This window comes from Cupressus sempervirens, chromosome 1 (genome assembly GCF_028749045.1).
Source record: "Cupressus sempervirens isolate cs-2001-9-10 chromosome 1, ASM2874904v1, whole genome shotgun sequence".
Taxonomy (NCBI): domain Eukaryota; kingdom Viridiplantae; phylum Streptophyta; class Pinopsida; order Cupressales; family Cupressaceae; genus Cupressus; species Cupressus sempervirens.
In genome coordinates this window covers 4,736,483-4,751,985 of record NC_143118.1, presented here as the reverse complement: position 1 = coordinate 4,751,985, position 15,503 = coordinate 4,736,483, and the positions used below count along the sequence as shown (strand labels likewise).

The 15,503-nt window shown below is 37.2% G+C and overlaps 1 protein-coding gene across 1 annotated transcript in view; it reads right to left on the bottom strand.

Annotated features, from left to right (window-relative positions):
- LOC149575856 (pre-mRNA-processing-splicing factor 8A-like) overlaps window positions 1–15,212 on the bottom strand; it is a 34,611-nt gene extending 19,399 nt beyond the window's left edge. Inside the window, exons 1-25 of the mRNA XM_089815803.1 lie at window positions 14,854–15,212; window positions 14,606–14,729; window positions 14,400–14,492; window positions 13,912–14,302; window positions 13,304–13,790; window positions 12,388–13,178; window positions 11,917–12,002; window positions 11,641–11,823; window positions 11,184–11,498; window positions 10,782–11,086; window positions 10,214–10,668; window positions 9,996–10,122; window positions 9,645–9,886; window positions 9,343–9,466; window positions 9,040–9,229; window positions 8,851–8,958; window positions 8,514–8,767; window positions 7,741–8,357; window positions 7,451–7,557; window positions 7,099–7,353; window positions 6,480–6,953; window positions 6,170–6,331; window positions 5,863–6,060; window positions 5,497–5,775; window positions 5,154–5,396 (exon numbers count right to left, since the gene is read on the bottom strand). Of these exons, the coding sequence (XP_089671929.1) occupies window positions 5,154–5,396; window positions 5,497–5,775; window positions 5,863–6,060; window positions 6,170–6,331; window positions 6,480–6,953; window positions 7,099–7,353; window positions 7,451–7,557; window positions 7,741–8,357; window positions 8,514–8,767; window positions 8,851–8,958; window positions 9,040–9,229; window positions 9,343–9,466; window positions 9,645–9,886; window positions 9,996–10,122; window positions 10,214–10,668; window positions 10,782–11,086; window positions 11,184–11,498; window positions 11,641–11,823; window positions 11,917–12,002; window positions 12,388–13,178; window positions 13,304–13,790; window positions 13,912–14,302; window positions 14,400–14,492; window positions 14,606–14,729; window positions 14,854–15,107 (6,864 nt within the window). The 5' untranslated portion in view covers window positions 15,108–15,212. The remainder of the gene's footprint in view (window positions 1–5,153; window positions 5,397–5,496; window positions 5,776–5,862; window positions 6,061–6,169; window positions 6,332–6,479; window positions 6,954–7,098; window positions 7,354–7,450; window positions 7,558–7,740; window positions 8,358–8,513; window positions 8,768–8,850; window positions 8,959–9,039; window positions 9,230–9,342; window positions 9,467–9,644; window positions 9,887–9,995; window positions 10,123–10,213; window positions 10,669–10,781; window positions 11,087–11,183; window positions 11,499–11,640; window positions 11,824–11,916; window positions 12,003–12,387; window positions 13,179–13,303; window positions 13,791–13,911; window positions 14,303–14,399; window positions 14,493–14,605; window positions 14,730–14,853) is intronic.
- Window positions 15,213–15,503: the final 291 nt, after the last annotated feature.

The window sequence follows — 15,503 nt, the reverse complement described above, 5'->3', positions numbered from 1 at the left end:
TCCAATGCAATGGCATCCAAAATAGGTTCACAAAATGATATTTGCCTTCTCCTTATTTCCCCTCTCCAAGGCAATTCGAACTCTAAAAGAACCCTAAATTGGATTTCATTTGAACTTTATAATATAACATTATTTTCCCAATAAAGGCCTCCAAATAGAAGGAAATCATTACTTTATTAATGACAAATAGCTACAAGCATCAAATAAGTCCCGAGAAGTGATAATCAAATACTAGAGACTGAGCTCTTTCCAACAAGCTATCACACATAGGCAAATCAATCCAAATGGAGCTAGAAAACTCCTTATTACTCCAAAATGGCTAAAAACTTAGCCTTATTTAAATTATTAAAATGCTAACTTAGGAGAATATTTAAATATATTAAAATATTTCCCAAGTAGCCAAGAAACAACCCAAACACCTCTAAAACATGAAACTGAGTTTGTCACCTGCCTGTGACTGATGTCGGACAACCTAGGCCAACTAGCAATCACACCCTCAAATCTAGGGATACTCCTAAAAAATAGAGAACACACCCAAATCTCCTGAAATTGAAACCAAGGGTTGATCTCATAGAACCTCAACTCTAGAAACGTCACCACCTCCTAAAAGGTAGGAATCTCCTCCTAAAATCAAGGAATTGCCTCCTAAAATCAAGGAACTGCTCTCAACCGATTTACTACTGCCTGTAATACCAAATCTGGACGCTGAAAACCTTAACGGAGTCCCTAATCACCACTGCTAGCCTACAAGACTCCATAATAGGCCTCCAGTCTACGAGACTCTATAATAGGCTAACTCTCATGTCACTGCGAGACAGAGCTAAAGAGGGGACATGACATCCTCTTGATTTCAATCTGAATTTGCAGGTTGATAGCTTGAACATGAATCTTTCCTTCTCACTTGAGTCTCAGAGCTTAAGCCATCTTCTTGTAGCATCTACTTGGTTCTTCTCTTGATATCTCAAGCTCAACTTGGACATCATCTCCATCTTTCGCCTTGCAAAACAAAAAAGAAAGCCTCACTAAGTTCGTAAAAGAAATCTGAAAATAAAATCACATCAAAATAATGAACACAATGGATTTCTCTTATTCAAACTAAGCATTTTTATCTTTTTGCAATGATCAATGACTCGGGTATTCCTAAAGGCTTGGAATACAAAGATGTAGGGTAGAAATCCTAAGGCGACATGATTTCCATAGTGGGAATCCTCTGGTTAGAGTATGCCCACCAAGCATGATAAAAAGAATTGTCCTGATTTCAGCCACTTAACGTTAAAATTCATTTCTTCTACAACTCTCGGACCTACCCATTTGATTTGTCTTACATTTTGCATGAGGAAAATAAGGTTAAAGGGAAAGGGGGAAATTCCAAGCTAGGAGAATTATTGTGGTGGGAATCCTCTGGAGAGAGTATTTCCACGGTGAGAATCCTTTGATCAGAGTATTTCCACCAAACATGATTTAGCTTCCCCTTCCACAATTTCCAACACTTCCCTTATTATCAATCAATTTTGCCTCAACTCATCATTCTTCACCTTTAACACTTGCTTGGAGTCAATTTTGGCACAAAGTAAAAAGGGGGAAGTTTGGGTTTGAGAGGATTAATGTGGTGGGAATCCTTTGGCCAAAGGATTTCCACCAAACAAGATTTCCTTAAAATGAAATTACCAAAACTTATCCCATTTCAACCTCTCCTTGACAATCTCTCACTCCACTTTCTTTCTGATGTTAAGTTCATGCCTTGGACCAGATTTTGAGTGTCTTGGACAAGGGCACTGGGAGATAGGGAGACTTGGAGGTCTCCGGTACTGGTATGGCAATTTTCAAAAATAGGAGACAGGGGTACTTGGAGACAACAATTTTTTTTAATAGTTTAAAGAGTCTCATACAAAATACACAATAGTAATACAGTAAAACTAGAAGACTAAAGTAAATACTAATAGTAATGTTACATTAATATAGAGTCAAATATTTCAAAACTTACATAATAACATTATTGTATCTCATAGTCATACTTGTGAATGTTAAGACTGCAAATAGGCAAATGCTGGTGGCCTAATTTAGTAGGAGTTGCTCAAGTTAGGCAAGGCCTATAGCAATATAAGGCAGGTCACTTCTCATTTTGATTATGTTATAAGGATTTGGTAAAATGTTACCTTTTGATGTTCTTAGTCTCTTTTTAATTGATAGAGTGTAGATAGTTCTCAATACCAATAATGAATTTTGGCATGTCCTTGATATGGATTGGAAAGCCTAATATGCTAATTTCTTCATATATCTATACAATATCTTGAGGGATGTGTTAGCACAACTGGCATTTCTATCAAAATAGATTAGAATATCAGACATGGTGCAAAAAGGTCTACAGAAATCTTAATCTGAAAGTGCAGATTGGATTGCCGATGGAAAAGAAACACATTCATTTGATACTTAACTGTTTTGCTTATAGTGACAGATTTTCTTTGATTGATACAGTTTCAGGGTGACAGGCATGAGTCGATCTGTAGCTGGTTTGTTGTTTTCAAGTAGTGGTCTTCTATTTTGTAGAATCTGAAAATAATTTATCGTGATCAAAATCTTATTCATAAACCTGCTCTTAATCAGTTTGATATGTAAAATTGTGGCAATAGACCTATTTGTGAAGTTTTGTGTTCAGAATGGCTAGGAATGAATGCATCAGTTTGGTTAACAAAATGGCACCAAATGAACCCATCAGTCTGCATATACTGGTTCTATTAGACCGGTTTAAATTCTGGCTATACAATTAGAACTGTTACAACTGTCTTTACAATAATTTGCAATTACTGTTTAATTCTACCATCTGATTCTTCAGCAATGAAAGGTTTGTTTTTGTTTATAATAATATGGTTGAAACTGTCAACCGATTCCTATATGGTTAAAACTGAGAACTGTCCAAATAGTTATTAACCAATTTGGAAGCCGTACAAACAATGGATAAAAAACATTGGTCTTAATTTTTGCATTAAAAAACATTAAAATGAGGGCTAAAACACAGAAAATAATTTGATATTATATTTTACATTAATTTTTTATAAGGAGACTTTGGGGAGACTTCACTTTTTGGATTAGGAGACTCGGAGACTTCAAGAGACTTCGTTATAAAGTCTCCAACCTTTTTTGAGGTCTCCAGAGACACAAAAAGTCTCTGAGACCCATCTCCATCTCCGAGACATGTCTTTTGGGGGGGAGACGGGTCTCCCCGTAACCATGGTCTTGGAAGGTGGAGGAAATTTGGGCTTAGGAGGACTAATGTTACGGGAATTCTAAGGGGAGAGTATTTCCAAGAAGGGAGTCCTCTACGGAGAGGATTTCCAACAAACATGATTTTGCCACTTAGACTCCCAAAACTTAATATTTCGTACCCCTCATGCTATTCATTTTCAAGTTGCCATACCTTAACGTGATTTTGGATCAATTTTGAGTTGTTGATGAGAAGGGTGGAAATCCTAAGGAAAGAGGATTTCCAGGGTAGGAATCCTCTTGAGAGAGGATTTCCACCAAACATGATTGCAGCAGTTACCCTTGGGAAAATTACCATTTTTCTTTCTCTTCATTATTTTAACATTGCATTAATCAGTTTGCTACCTTAGTAAGAGTCCTTGACAACCATGTTTGCACCACATCCCTTTGTCCTAAGGCAAAATTGTGAGAATTTCGGGGAGAGATGATAGCTGATTAAAATCCTGGAGTTTGAGGATTTCCATGGGGGATGTCCTCTGATCAAAGGATTTTCACCACTTTCCAAATTTCTCCCATTTCCCAAGCATGTAAATGTTTCTCACTTCGAAATTAGAATAAAACTCTACCCCTCCACCAGGACTTAGGCTATGAAAATACCTCAAAAGGACACCTAAAACCCCTACATAAAACCCAAGACTCAACTAAACCGCACTGCCACAACAAGAGAAAAAGACAAGAGGGGGTCTCTTTTTGCAATGGGGCGATGGTGTGAAAACCTCATAACAGCTCTCATAACAAATTGTTGAGGAATGTGAAGCATTCTTCAATACAAGCTTCAAATACTCTTTCATACATATTCCATCTTCTAACATTGTAGCATTCTGGAAACATCAAATGCTTAGTCAGGAGCAACATCAGAGAACACAGAGACGTCTGAAGTTCTGAACACATCTTACCAACAACTTTCTCAAGCCAGGTTAGCATCAATCACAACATCAACACATAATTCCAGCAAAACTGCCATTGTCCTAGTGCTGAACATAAGGCATAATAGCATCTCCAAACTTGTTGCTACTAGCTGGCATAAAGCATCCCCTTTAGCAAATCAATTCACACTTAGAAATTATGCATGATTTAATACCATGTCACAGATATGAGGCAGAATTATAGAAGATGAAAAGATCATTCAAACAATACATTTGTCATCTCTTTTTCATTCCACTCGATACATATTACATATATATAGGATTTCCATATCCTATATTGTAAAAAAACTCCAAAATGAATTTCATATATATAAAGAATTATTTTAACAACTCATATACATACAGTATCTCATATATTCTCCTACACATAATATTCTACACATCACACTAAGAATAATAATAAGTTGTTTCTAAACAACTTAAAATTTATTTCACTTAAAAATTTATTATATCAATTAAAATTCTCTTCTTGATTTTTGTTCCTATTGTTCCTGGGTGGTTTTGATTTTTCTTTGTTGTAAAAGAATTCAGGCCCTATCAGAAACCTGTCCTTTTGCAATTATCAAAAACAATGGAATGTTAAAATTACATTTATTTTAAAAAATTAGAATTGTTCACTGTCATCTGATGTGGAATAAAAAAATTTAGATTTTCAAAATGTCCACAGTTAACAGTTTTCCTAAATTAAAATGTATAGATGCTTCATATTTTCAATTAACGCAGTCAAATACAAATTAGAAAAAGATTTCTAAAATTCCATTATTTCCATCAAATTCTTTAGAATTTATTATTTATTTTCTTGTTAATTATACATGGGAGTTCTCGGATTAAGACTTCACCAAAATTAGTTCAGCATAAAGAAAAATACAGAAGAAATTTAATTATAACCCACAGCTAAAACTAAAACAAATGAAGCTAACCAAAAAAGAGACTTGGCATTGCTATAAAAAATGTTAGAAAATATACCATATAAAAGCCAAGGAAGCGGTCACTCAGAAGTATTTGTACTTTTTCATAATGAGTCGGTAGATATCCATGCGGATTGCTTCCGGTGTCTTTGCTAAGTCGTCCCCATTCATATCCTGTTGGTGTGAGTTTGTATGCTGTCAAGGAGCAGGAGCCAGGAGTGAAGCTGCATGTTAGAATTATGCATTTTTCTCCATCCCATTGCTTATTGTTTTCTAGGATTCGAGCATGACATGTTAAGTCCTGAAGTTTCACAAACAGAAAATAAGAAATATTAACATATTTACAGTGTATAAAGTCAACCTGCCTAAAACTAACAAGTACAGCACTGAACACAACAAACCTGCGGTGATAACTGTGGAAATTCATTTGGTTGTGTATGCATCCATCCTAAAGGTTCTAGATCATTCAGAAAATCATGCTCAGGCAAAGCCAAGGGCAGATGTACTTGTTGATGTGTACCCCATTGTGGAGGCATAGCTATGCAACGAATTTCCTTCACCTGTGGATTGTCTGGGGGACTTACACCATAGAGATAGCCAGCTATCTGGGTTCTAAGGTCTGCAATGCAAATGAATTTCTTCAATATGTTCTTGGGAATGATGTATGTATAACCAGTTTCCTGTTCAAATTACCAAACTCACCAATTATTAGATCATGAAAAAATATAAAAATCAAATTTCCACAGGAAACAACACATCAATTCTACCTTGATATCATCTGAATTCACATAGATATGATTCACTCTAAGATAGAGGTTTGTTGCAGATATAGCCCTAACTCGCCAATCTGTTTTAGAACCAAAAGCAGCCTGCTCATATGGACTCGTGGTTGTAACAATCAACTCGTCACCATGCACATTTGTAGTTCTAGTTGTAATAGCAGTGAGTTGGCTTGTTTCCTTTGCCTGTAAACAATCAGATTCCAATTTATTCACTTTATTACTGTTGACAACATTCATTTCAGAATGCAAAACATTCTCATTCAGCTAGATCAACTGAAAAAGGATCTCTCACCTGTTTTTCAAGTTCTGCAATCTGTTGCCTTTGTTGAGATGGTGGGGTTATTTCAGCTCCAAGTAGAACATCCCTTTTTTCAATTTCAGTTAATGCTGACGTATTAATATTATTTTTCTTACCATAGTCAGACAGGATCAGGTCACACAAAGCACCATGAACCTGAATTAGCAATATTAAAATTTGTTTCAGGTAACAGTCCTCTGCTTTTAATATTAGCAGAACTTACACCTTATCATAATAGAAACCCTGCAACAAATAGAACTGTAGACCATCTATAGGAAAAATTATGGCTTCATAAAATGTTTACCTTTGACCATTGAGCTTCAGAGAGGTTTGGCCAAATGTGATGTGGCTCAGTAACAACTGTCTTGTCAGGTTTCAACAACATCTTCGCTTTCTCACTATTCACATGAAGGGCCCGAAGTATCAAATTTAGACGATGAAATGCTGTGTATGTAGCACTAGTCTTTAACCAATCATCATAAATGTTAAAGAGAAGCATTTGGGGTTCAGTAGCTTTCAAAATCAGATCACCAAACTTTACAATTTTTAAGCATGCTTGGAAAGGCAACTGAAGCTCACTGCCTTTGATGACAATGTTGGGAAAGTCAAGTAAGTGAACTTCCAACGGATCAAGCATTCCCTTACGTGTAACAATTATCTGTTTTGGTTGCTCCTCAACGGGTAATGACCTTACCAATGCAGCTACTTCTTCAGCTGTCTTCCATTTTGCTAGCTGACCAAGCCGCTTCTGCCCTGCCCACACACTACTATGGATAACCTGCAGTATCCAATTTTTTATATATGTTAGAATTATGCCCTTATAATCCTATCCCTTATAAAAAAATATTATTTGAGTGACACCTCAAACATTTAAGGTAGCAGCACACATTAAACACAAATGACATGCTGGAAGGGAAACAAACCTTCAAAAATAGTTGCCCAGTCCTTGGGTTGAATATGAAAATTGCCCCATTGATGGGCTTTGTTGTAAGGTTTCCTTCAAAAGTTTTATGAATAGTGACACGATATACGTTTGTATCATCCACAAACCATATGATTTGGTTGCTGAAGATTTCTCCATAATTCTGAGAAGATAAGTATGGTTCTGTGGGCTCGGAAGAATAAAGCTGTAGACCTTTTCTTATGCGCTCCCTCAATACATAAAGTGCAGGATTTGACTGCAAAAAATTTAGAATGTATACATGAGCACTTCAAAAACATAGAAGAAATGATATTGTATGGAATTCATCACATCATATGATAGTACTGATTTACCTTCATTATTTTATTCATAGCTTGGGCTAGAAGAGGCTTTAAACCCGGAAACCAATTACCAAATGCAGACTGTAGATTGTAGGCAAGATCAATGGCAATCATTACACCTGAAACAAATTTGACTCAGATTTAGCTCTTTAACATTTCAAAATTGAAATCTATCTTGACCTTGAATTTCACAAAAAAAGCAATCACAATCTACATGATTCATCAGGATTCTCTCTTATCATGTAGCTCTAATTTTTAAAGATACAGATGCTATTTTAACAATAATTTCCAGAGGTGCATACCAGTAGGCGATGGATAGATTGACATGTTGTCTGTTGTGTAATCCAAGAACTTGGCTCTTGTATATCTCTCTATGTCATGGGAATCATAGTCGCCCCAACGAAGTTGCACATCAATCCAATACTTATTACTTGCCTTCTGATCAAAAATATCCTTTGACTCTGCAACAAGGCTAGGTCTACACATTGGCCATTTATAAGCTGCAAAGAGAAGAATATCAGCACAAGAGCTGTTCATCTTATAACTTTTACGAGGATGTATAGTTTCCTTTTGGACAGTCTCAATTTCCAAAACATCTAGCTCTTGGTCAAGGACCTGACAGAGATCCATAACAACACTCTCATGTACTTTCTGCCACAGATGAGCTCTAAATATCTGTATCAATGATATTTTCAGTGTTGGGATTTTCCCATGCATGAAAATTCCCGTCAAATCTAGCTGCACTTGGAAACCCACATAAACATTGGCACGATTTATGGTAGGAGACCACCAGAGAGTAAATCTTCGATTTGGAATTTGATTCAACCCTGATCTTTGTGCATTTGTCAGCTTTTTGTACTTCATTGACTCCTCAAAACCAGATGCTTTCTCCCAAAACAAACCTTCCCATGTTGGAAAGCTTCATCACACAAGGAAGGAAGCATCAGAATTGTCCAACAAGAATTAGAAATGGTCAACGACTAGAAATAGTCACTACCTAAAAGGCAATCTTATATATCCATTAAAAAAATCACAAAAATGGAAGTGAGGGAATAGAACAAATATTAGAACTTACTATGTTCCCTTGAAGAGAGTATGCTCCAGAATGCCTTCAACTCCTCCAAGTGCCTGAATAACATCTGTTCGATAATTATTCAAATTCCACAGCTTCCCATCATGGCGCTGATGGGTCCACCAAAATGGATTTTGCTTCAAAACCTGATACTGTTTAAAGTCTGTTCGTACCCTCCATCCTTTATCATATGCTAGTGTATGCCGATCTTTCTGAAAGAGAGTATTAATGCGAGGGATACCTCTATCCCATGAGTCCTGCGACAACCAAAAAATATGAGTACCATGAATTGGGCAGATTCAGTAACCAAAGCCTCAGAAAGTGAGAAGTGAAAGGATACCTCAAGATCCTCAAGTGTTAACCACCTATTCTGAGCCTGTGCCTCTTGCCTTTTTAAAGCATATTCTGCCCAGACACGTTGAGAATCTATGAACTCGCTTTCCCAGGGCTGCAATACAAAATACTTTCAAGTTCAGCCCCTAAAAGCTAAACATAGAATGATACAGAAAGGGCAATTGTCAATTTTTACCTGTATGTATCGATATAAATTAGGAATAAGTTGATCTTCTTCGTGGGTCATACCACTACGGAAATGTGTTACACCAACATCTGTCTGTTGGCTATAACGCAGGTCACTTTGAGGAATCAAAATATGTCCCATAGACAACATTCCCAGTCCTCCAATTTCTTTGGGTGTATAGAAGATGACAGGAGGAAACCTAATCCACAAAAAATCAAATATTAGAATGAAAATGCATATCTAACCAAGTAACTTCAAATTTGTCTCTACATGTCCTTTGTACAATAACCTGTGCGAAGACAGACAACATACCTGCTAGGCATCTTGGAATTCAAACCAATTTTAATGCGAGTTTGAATTTTATTTTCACATTTCACTAGGAGATCAAGAAGTTCTTGTGTATGCACAGTTGCCTCACGGAAGTATGTCATAAGCCCTGCAGAGCTCAAAAATACATAAGCAACCATAAAATAAAACCCAGACAGTATCTAAAAAGTAATATGGAAGCCCCTATAAAAACCACATCACACTTATAACTAAGTTGAACAAGGAACTATGCAAGCAAGGAGAAGATAGTACAGAGTGAATCAGACACTAACAAGTAAAACATCTACCTATAAGTGCAGTATTCCACTTGTTTACAATTTTTGTGAAAGTTGTTGATCCTGATGACATGAGGATCTGCCTAACACGATTCTCAAACACCTTCATGTATTCATCATCAACACGCAAGAAAGCAACAGCAGTGCGCTCTTTAGTTTGTTCATTTTGCAGATTCCAGACTCCATCCTTTAAGGTGCTGAATGCTTCTTGTGTCATTCTTATCTTAGGCAATATACGAACTTCAAATCCACACCTACATATTACACATAACTAGCTATGAATAGTTTATATAATTCATGTAAAATGGAACTACTTGACAAAAATAGAAATTAAAAGACCTAGATGAGTTGTGTAAGACATACATGCTGAAAAGCAAATTAGGATTGTCCTTGCTGTACACAGAAACAAAACTGTTCTCCCACTCTAATGTTGTTATACTACGAGGAAGTCTGTTCTTTATATCCCAAAATACACTCCTTCCAAGATTAACTGCAATGCATGAAAAGTATTTGCTATGTAAATACAAACTGCAATACGACTTGATTTATTCCTGAAAAAACAAAATGAAAATAAATATTACCATCATGTTTCATCAGCCTCATTCGAGCATCTGTAGGCCAGCACTTCTTATTGTTATAACCAATCATGTTTACATTATTTGGATCCGGATGTTCAGTAAGGTAACGCTGAATAAGGTCTCTTGCTTCTTCATGAGTGAATCTAAAAAGCATGTGCACCTTTTCAATATAGCGGGAATATAATCTTATTGGATGCATCATCTCCACTTTTGTATCCCAGTAAGTAATGAACTCATTTGGCATCTGTGGGGAACCAGCCATTTCAGTTGCCCGAGTCAAACCAAGAACCAGGAGATCAAGAACAAGACCATAATATTGCACAACAAAAGATGCACACTGAAGGCCTCGTATTAAGCCATATGAATTTGTATGGCTCATATCTTTGTATGATAAAACCACATTGTTCTTCGCAGTGACATAATCAGCAATATTATGATCAAGCACCAAACGCAAAAGCCTGCAAATTGGATTCATTTTGAATGACATAATCAGAACATCATCAAGAAATTATGTTGTGTATTTGTGTTTTTTCCTAGAATAAAAATCACAATGCAAAAGATAATAACACACCTGTTCAACATTGTCAAATCTATCTTTTCAAAGAACTTCTCAAATTTTGTCTGTAGCATCACAACACATTGGCCTTCACTAGTATCCCATATATCCTGTAAATTATTTATACCTTGACACCATTTATAAACCAACAGAGGAGGTGGCTCTGAATCTGCAGGTTTAATCCAATTTGGAAACAGATGGCGTTTGTCCCCTTCATACCAGAGATACTGATCGAGATATGCATCTGTGATTTTCTCCAGAGGTTCAATTTCATAAACAGGAATCAGGTAGCTGTACAAGTCCAAAAACTCAATTCCTACCTGCAGCATGTAGCCCATTGTTAGCCATTAAACAAGTAGAAGAAATATCTCAATCTGAACAATACTTATGCCAGTAATGGTTAAAAGCATAGCTTACTTCTTTAAAGGAGCGTTGAGTAAGCAGATGACGTTTAATACGTGATAAAGCTTCATGAGGATTGTCATATGCCTGTTCAATAAGACCTAGCTCTTCTCTCTGCTGCTGATTTAATCTGACTGCAACACTGAAAGACTCTTTCAAGCGCTCCAATGCCAGTATCAGAAGTTTGGTATCATGCTTATATGACAATGGTGGAAAAGGAATAGGAGAAAACTTTCTAGATTCCAACCAATGCACTGTAGTGGTATAGATAGCCACAGCTTCATCTGGAGTCACATATGGACCATCTTTCAAGTAATTATGCTGTCGTTCCTGCAGGGAAAATAACCAAATCGATAAGCCGTGATAACTGTAGAAGCTCCAAGTTTACCAAACATGCCTTATATATGTTAAGTATTTGAACACAAAGCAAGCGCAGGGACTGTTAGTCCCAAATAAGATTTAGAACAAATACCTGTTCTGCTTTAAGCCATAGACGTGTGAGCCTTCCCAGGTTTTTGCGACAAACAGTCTTGTCCACAGTTGCACCACGCCGAATACGTTCACGATTATAGTGTGCAACATTTGTCCACCAATCTGCTTTCGATTTAACATAATGAAGAATCATATTCTCAATAGGCACTGGCAAACCTGGTACCTACACCATCAAAGCAACTGTCTATTAGTAAACATGCAATAGTAGTAAATAGAGAGAATGAGGAAGAATATCTTTGCATAGCAGTAAAAGTACCTTCCAAGGGATGTTTGCTTTCCAACAACGCCAAGCTTCACTCAGATGCTGCAAGATAGTGCGAGCTTTGTTCTGTTTGATACCCTCTGTAACAGTACCATCAATTATGTAAGAATATCATATGACAAGGCACCTAAAGAAACTTCAATAAATTCATCATAGAACAAAAATGAACCTCTGTGCCAAATAGAGCTAGGAGATTTTTAAACCAACTGCAGATCAATGGTATCACCAACGGCATAATACAATCACAAGAAGTGATATTAAATCCCTATAGAACTAGGGAAAGATTTGTATAAAATGATTAGAGAACCCTCACTGAGGAAAAAAAACATGGCCAACACTATCAACTAAATGATTTCTTCAAGTGGAGGATTTCTAGCAGTAACCTGCTCTGTTGTTATCTATCCAATAAAAAAAAAATGGAATTTAGAATATATCAATTAAAAGACTGGCATTTCTCAGAATTACCTGGCATTGCATCAAGAACATCATGCATGACAGCTGCTCTAAGTTCCAAGTCAAAATGACTATCAACCCTTTGTTTGGTCACAGTCTTTGCTACTCCCTTTGAATGACGGCCTTCAAACTGTCGAGCAAGCAAGTTCCCAAGCCATCTTTCCAACAATGGCACAATGCCACGTAGGAAAAACAACCACACCCTCCACATTGGAGCCCAAAAACCACAACCAGGCCCCTTCCCAACAGGTCCAGTATTAAAGCGATAGTAAATTAGATGCTTTAAATCCTTGCACATCCTGATTTGTCGCATCAAACGATACTTGTAACGATACATACCAGTCAACTGTCCTACATGTGAAAATGTATACTGCAATCCATCTGCCAACTGAAAAGCATCTACATTTCCCAGCCGAAATTGTATATTGGCATCCACAACAAGCTTTGTTAATCTCAGAATCTCACGACATAAGTGAAAAGCATTTCCAAATCGTGATTTTTTACGCTCTTTGGTTGTGAGTGTCTTCACAGGTTTCAGGTTGAAATTATAGTCTAGATGAAGATAATTCAAGTTCTTTCGATGAATAAGAAGATTCAGCATGTTGTATCCCTGCCTGCAAACCTGAAGTCCTGCCTCTGCCCAGTCCAACTCAGTTGTCTGGAAAAACTTAGTAGCTTGGAGGGAACGGAACAAGTACTTCTTTTTCTGAGCCTTTGGTGGCCTATGGTGCAATTCATTCAATACATAACACTTCAACAGCTTCTGATAGCTCACTCGAACCTTCACTGGATATGTGGGAGGACTGAATCACAATAAAGTTCAGAGAAATTATTTAATAATGCATCTAAACATTTATGATAGAGAAGCATGAAAGAGAATTTATAAGTGTGTGATGCACCAAAGAAATAGAACATTATGAGAACATACCAGTGCTCTTTATACCAATTGGAGACAAGAGGAATGTCCTCAGCTCGTCGTGTCCGACCTGATCTCATATTGAAAGGCCGTGGAGCAAATAATAATGAGATACCTGCAGCTGTTGCATAAGTATAAAGTGGTGTATTATACAACAATGGCTCAACAGCTTCAGGAAGAAAGAAGTCATCATTATCCTCTTCTTCGTAAGTTTTCTTATCCTGACGATCAGTCCTATGAAAGGAAATTGGATGGATCAAAGGATCAAAATAAAAAGCTGGTAAATCAGGATCGTCTGCCTTTATGTACATGACCATAGGAGTATGATACCCACAAAGCTTCACTTTCCTTGGCCTGTTGTTGTAGAGATAAGGAAATGCAATTCTATACTCTGTCCGATGTGAACAGCGGACAATAAGCTTATTGATATCGTTAAACTCATTCCAGTCCTCATCACATTTATCCATATCTCGGTACAACGGCTCAAACTTTGGACCACCTGTTGATAGAAAAGATGCATAAGTCTTGATGGAAAATGGTGAATAAAAGCAACTACAAAAAATAAGGAAAAAAATATACACTAGAACTAATAATCAGATTAGTTATATGATGCATGATACCTGGTATGCACATGTTCAATGCTTTTGCAGTGAAAAATGAATGCACGTCAAAAAGATAAAAATAGTTTTTATCAATCAAGTCAGAAAGTAGCTGCCCTGCAAGTCGATGCAAAGTTGCCATGATTGGAAGCGGCAACTGCCACTTTCTATAACTAGGACCATTGACAAATTTTGTTTTCGCCAGAGGCTTATGATCATAGAACCATGTACATACGGGAGAATCTTCTTCCTCATCAAGCTCCAGCTGGATAGGCTCCAAAGGATCCACATCTAACAAATTGTCTGCATAATCTAAAGGTGGTTCCTCATCATCAAATGGTGGAAAGCGCATTCTTTTAAAATGTCGCCGATCTCTTTTCTCTCTCCGCATCATGATCCACATTGTACCCCACTGCAAGTGTAAACAAGACTCCAATAAAAGGTTTTATGATTAAAAATAAGAGGAAGAATGTATTAGAAAATGTCAAAATTTAATTTTAGAAATTTACCTGAGCCATGAATATTGGTTCAACAACCCAGGGTATTTCATTAACAAATGTAATAGCCCCAGTAATATGGTATAACACCTTCACATCTCGGACCTTTACAGACATATATTTCAAACACATGAACCAAATGATAATCAGAAACTCCAGGGCAATATATAGATAAAACTGTAGCATACATAAATTCAATCCAAAATGTAGACTATTACCTGCTCCCAAGGCATAGGCATGTTTTCAAGAAGCTTGTACACTGCATGAGGAACAAATTTAAGAGCTCCAAGATAAACACGTTTATCATGTCGATATTTTTTGGAAGACATATCTCCGTGATCTCTGTCATTATCCAAAACATCAATCACTAAAGGAGAATTAAGAAGAAATCGTAACATTACTCATGTCGTCCGCGACTAAACACTGAACTAAATAAAGCACCAAAACAAAAAGACACTGCTCTTACCTGATAATTTTACGTACGTACTCCGGTGGCATGTCCTCCTTTTGAGTCTCCACAAAACCAAACTTCCGCTTATCACCATATCTCCTGGAGTTAAGCTGCATCCACTTGCGGGCCTTCTCTTCCAGCATGGCCTCCGCATCGGAGGCATTCAGAGGAGGGCCGTATGGCGGCTGAGGCATTCCTTTAGACGGTGTTGTCCCGGGCGGCGCCATGTGAGAGCTCCCCGCTACCACTGCTCTCTCACCACTCCACATCTTTCCAATCAGAAGCTTAAACCCTGACTAAATACACAAGCATTTACTTTCTCCCTTTCAAAACCTTTGTCAATTGTTGTCGCATGAGGTCCCCTGTATGGGCCTCCAAGCCCAGAAAAACGCAGTCACCCAGAAAATGTAAGTGAAAGGAAAAGGGTTGACGTCTTCACCCCACGAAATATGAGAGAGTTCTTGATGTCTGCCATAATAGTGGACAAAGATTCTTTGAAGCTACATGCACAGCGTAATGACTGCCATATTAATGTCTGCCATAATAGTGGACAAGATTCTTTGAAGACGTTATACAAGTGGAGAATGCCTCTCGCCGTAATTGGCCGGCTGACCGATATTCTCTCTGTATGAGTTACTCTGCCATATTAATGTCTGCCATAATAG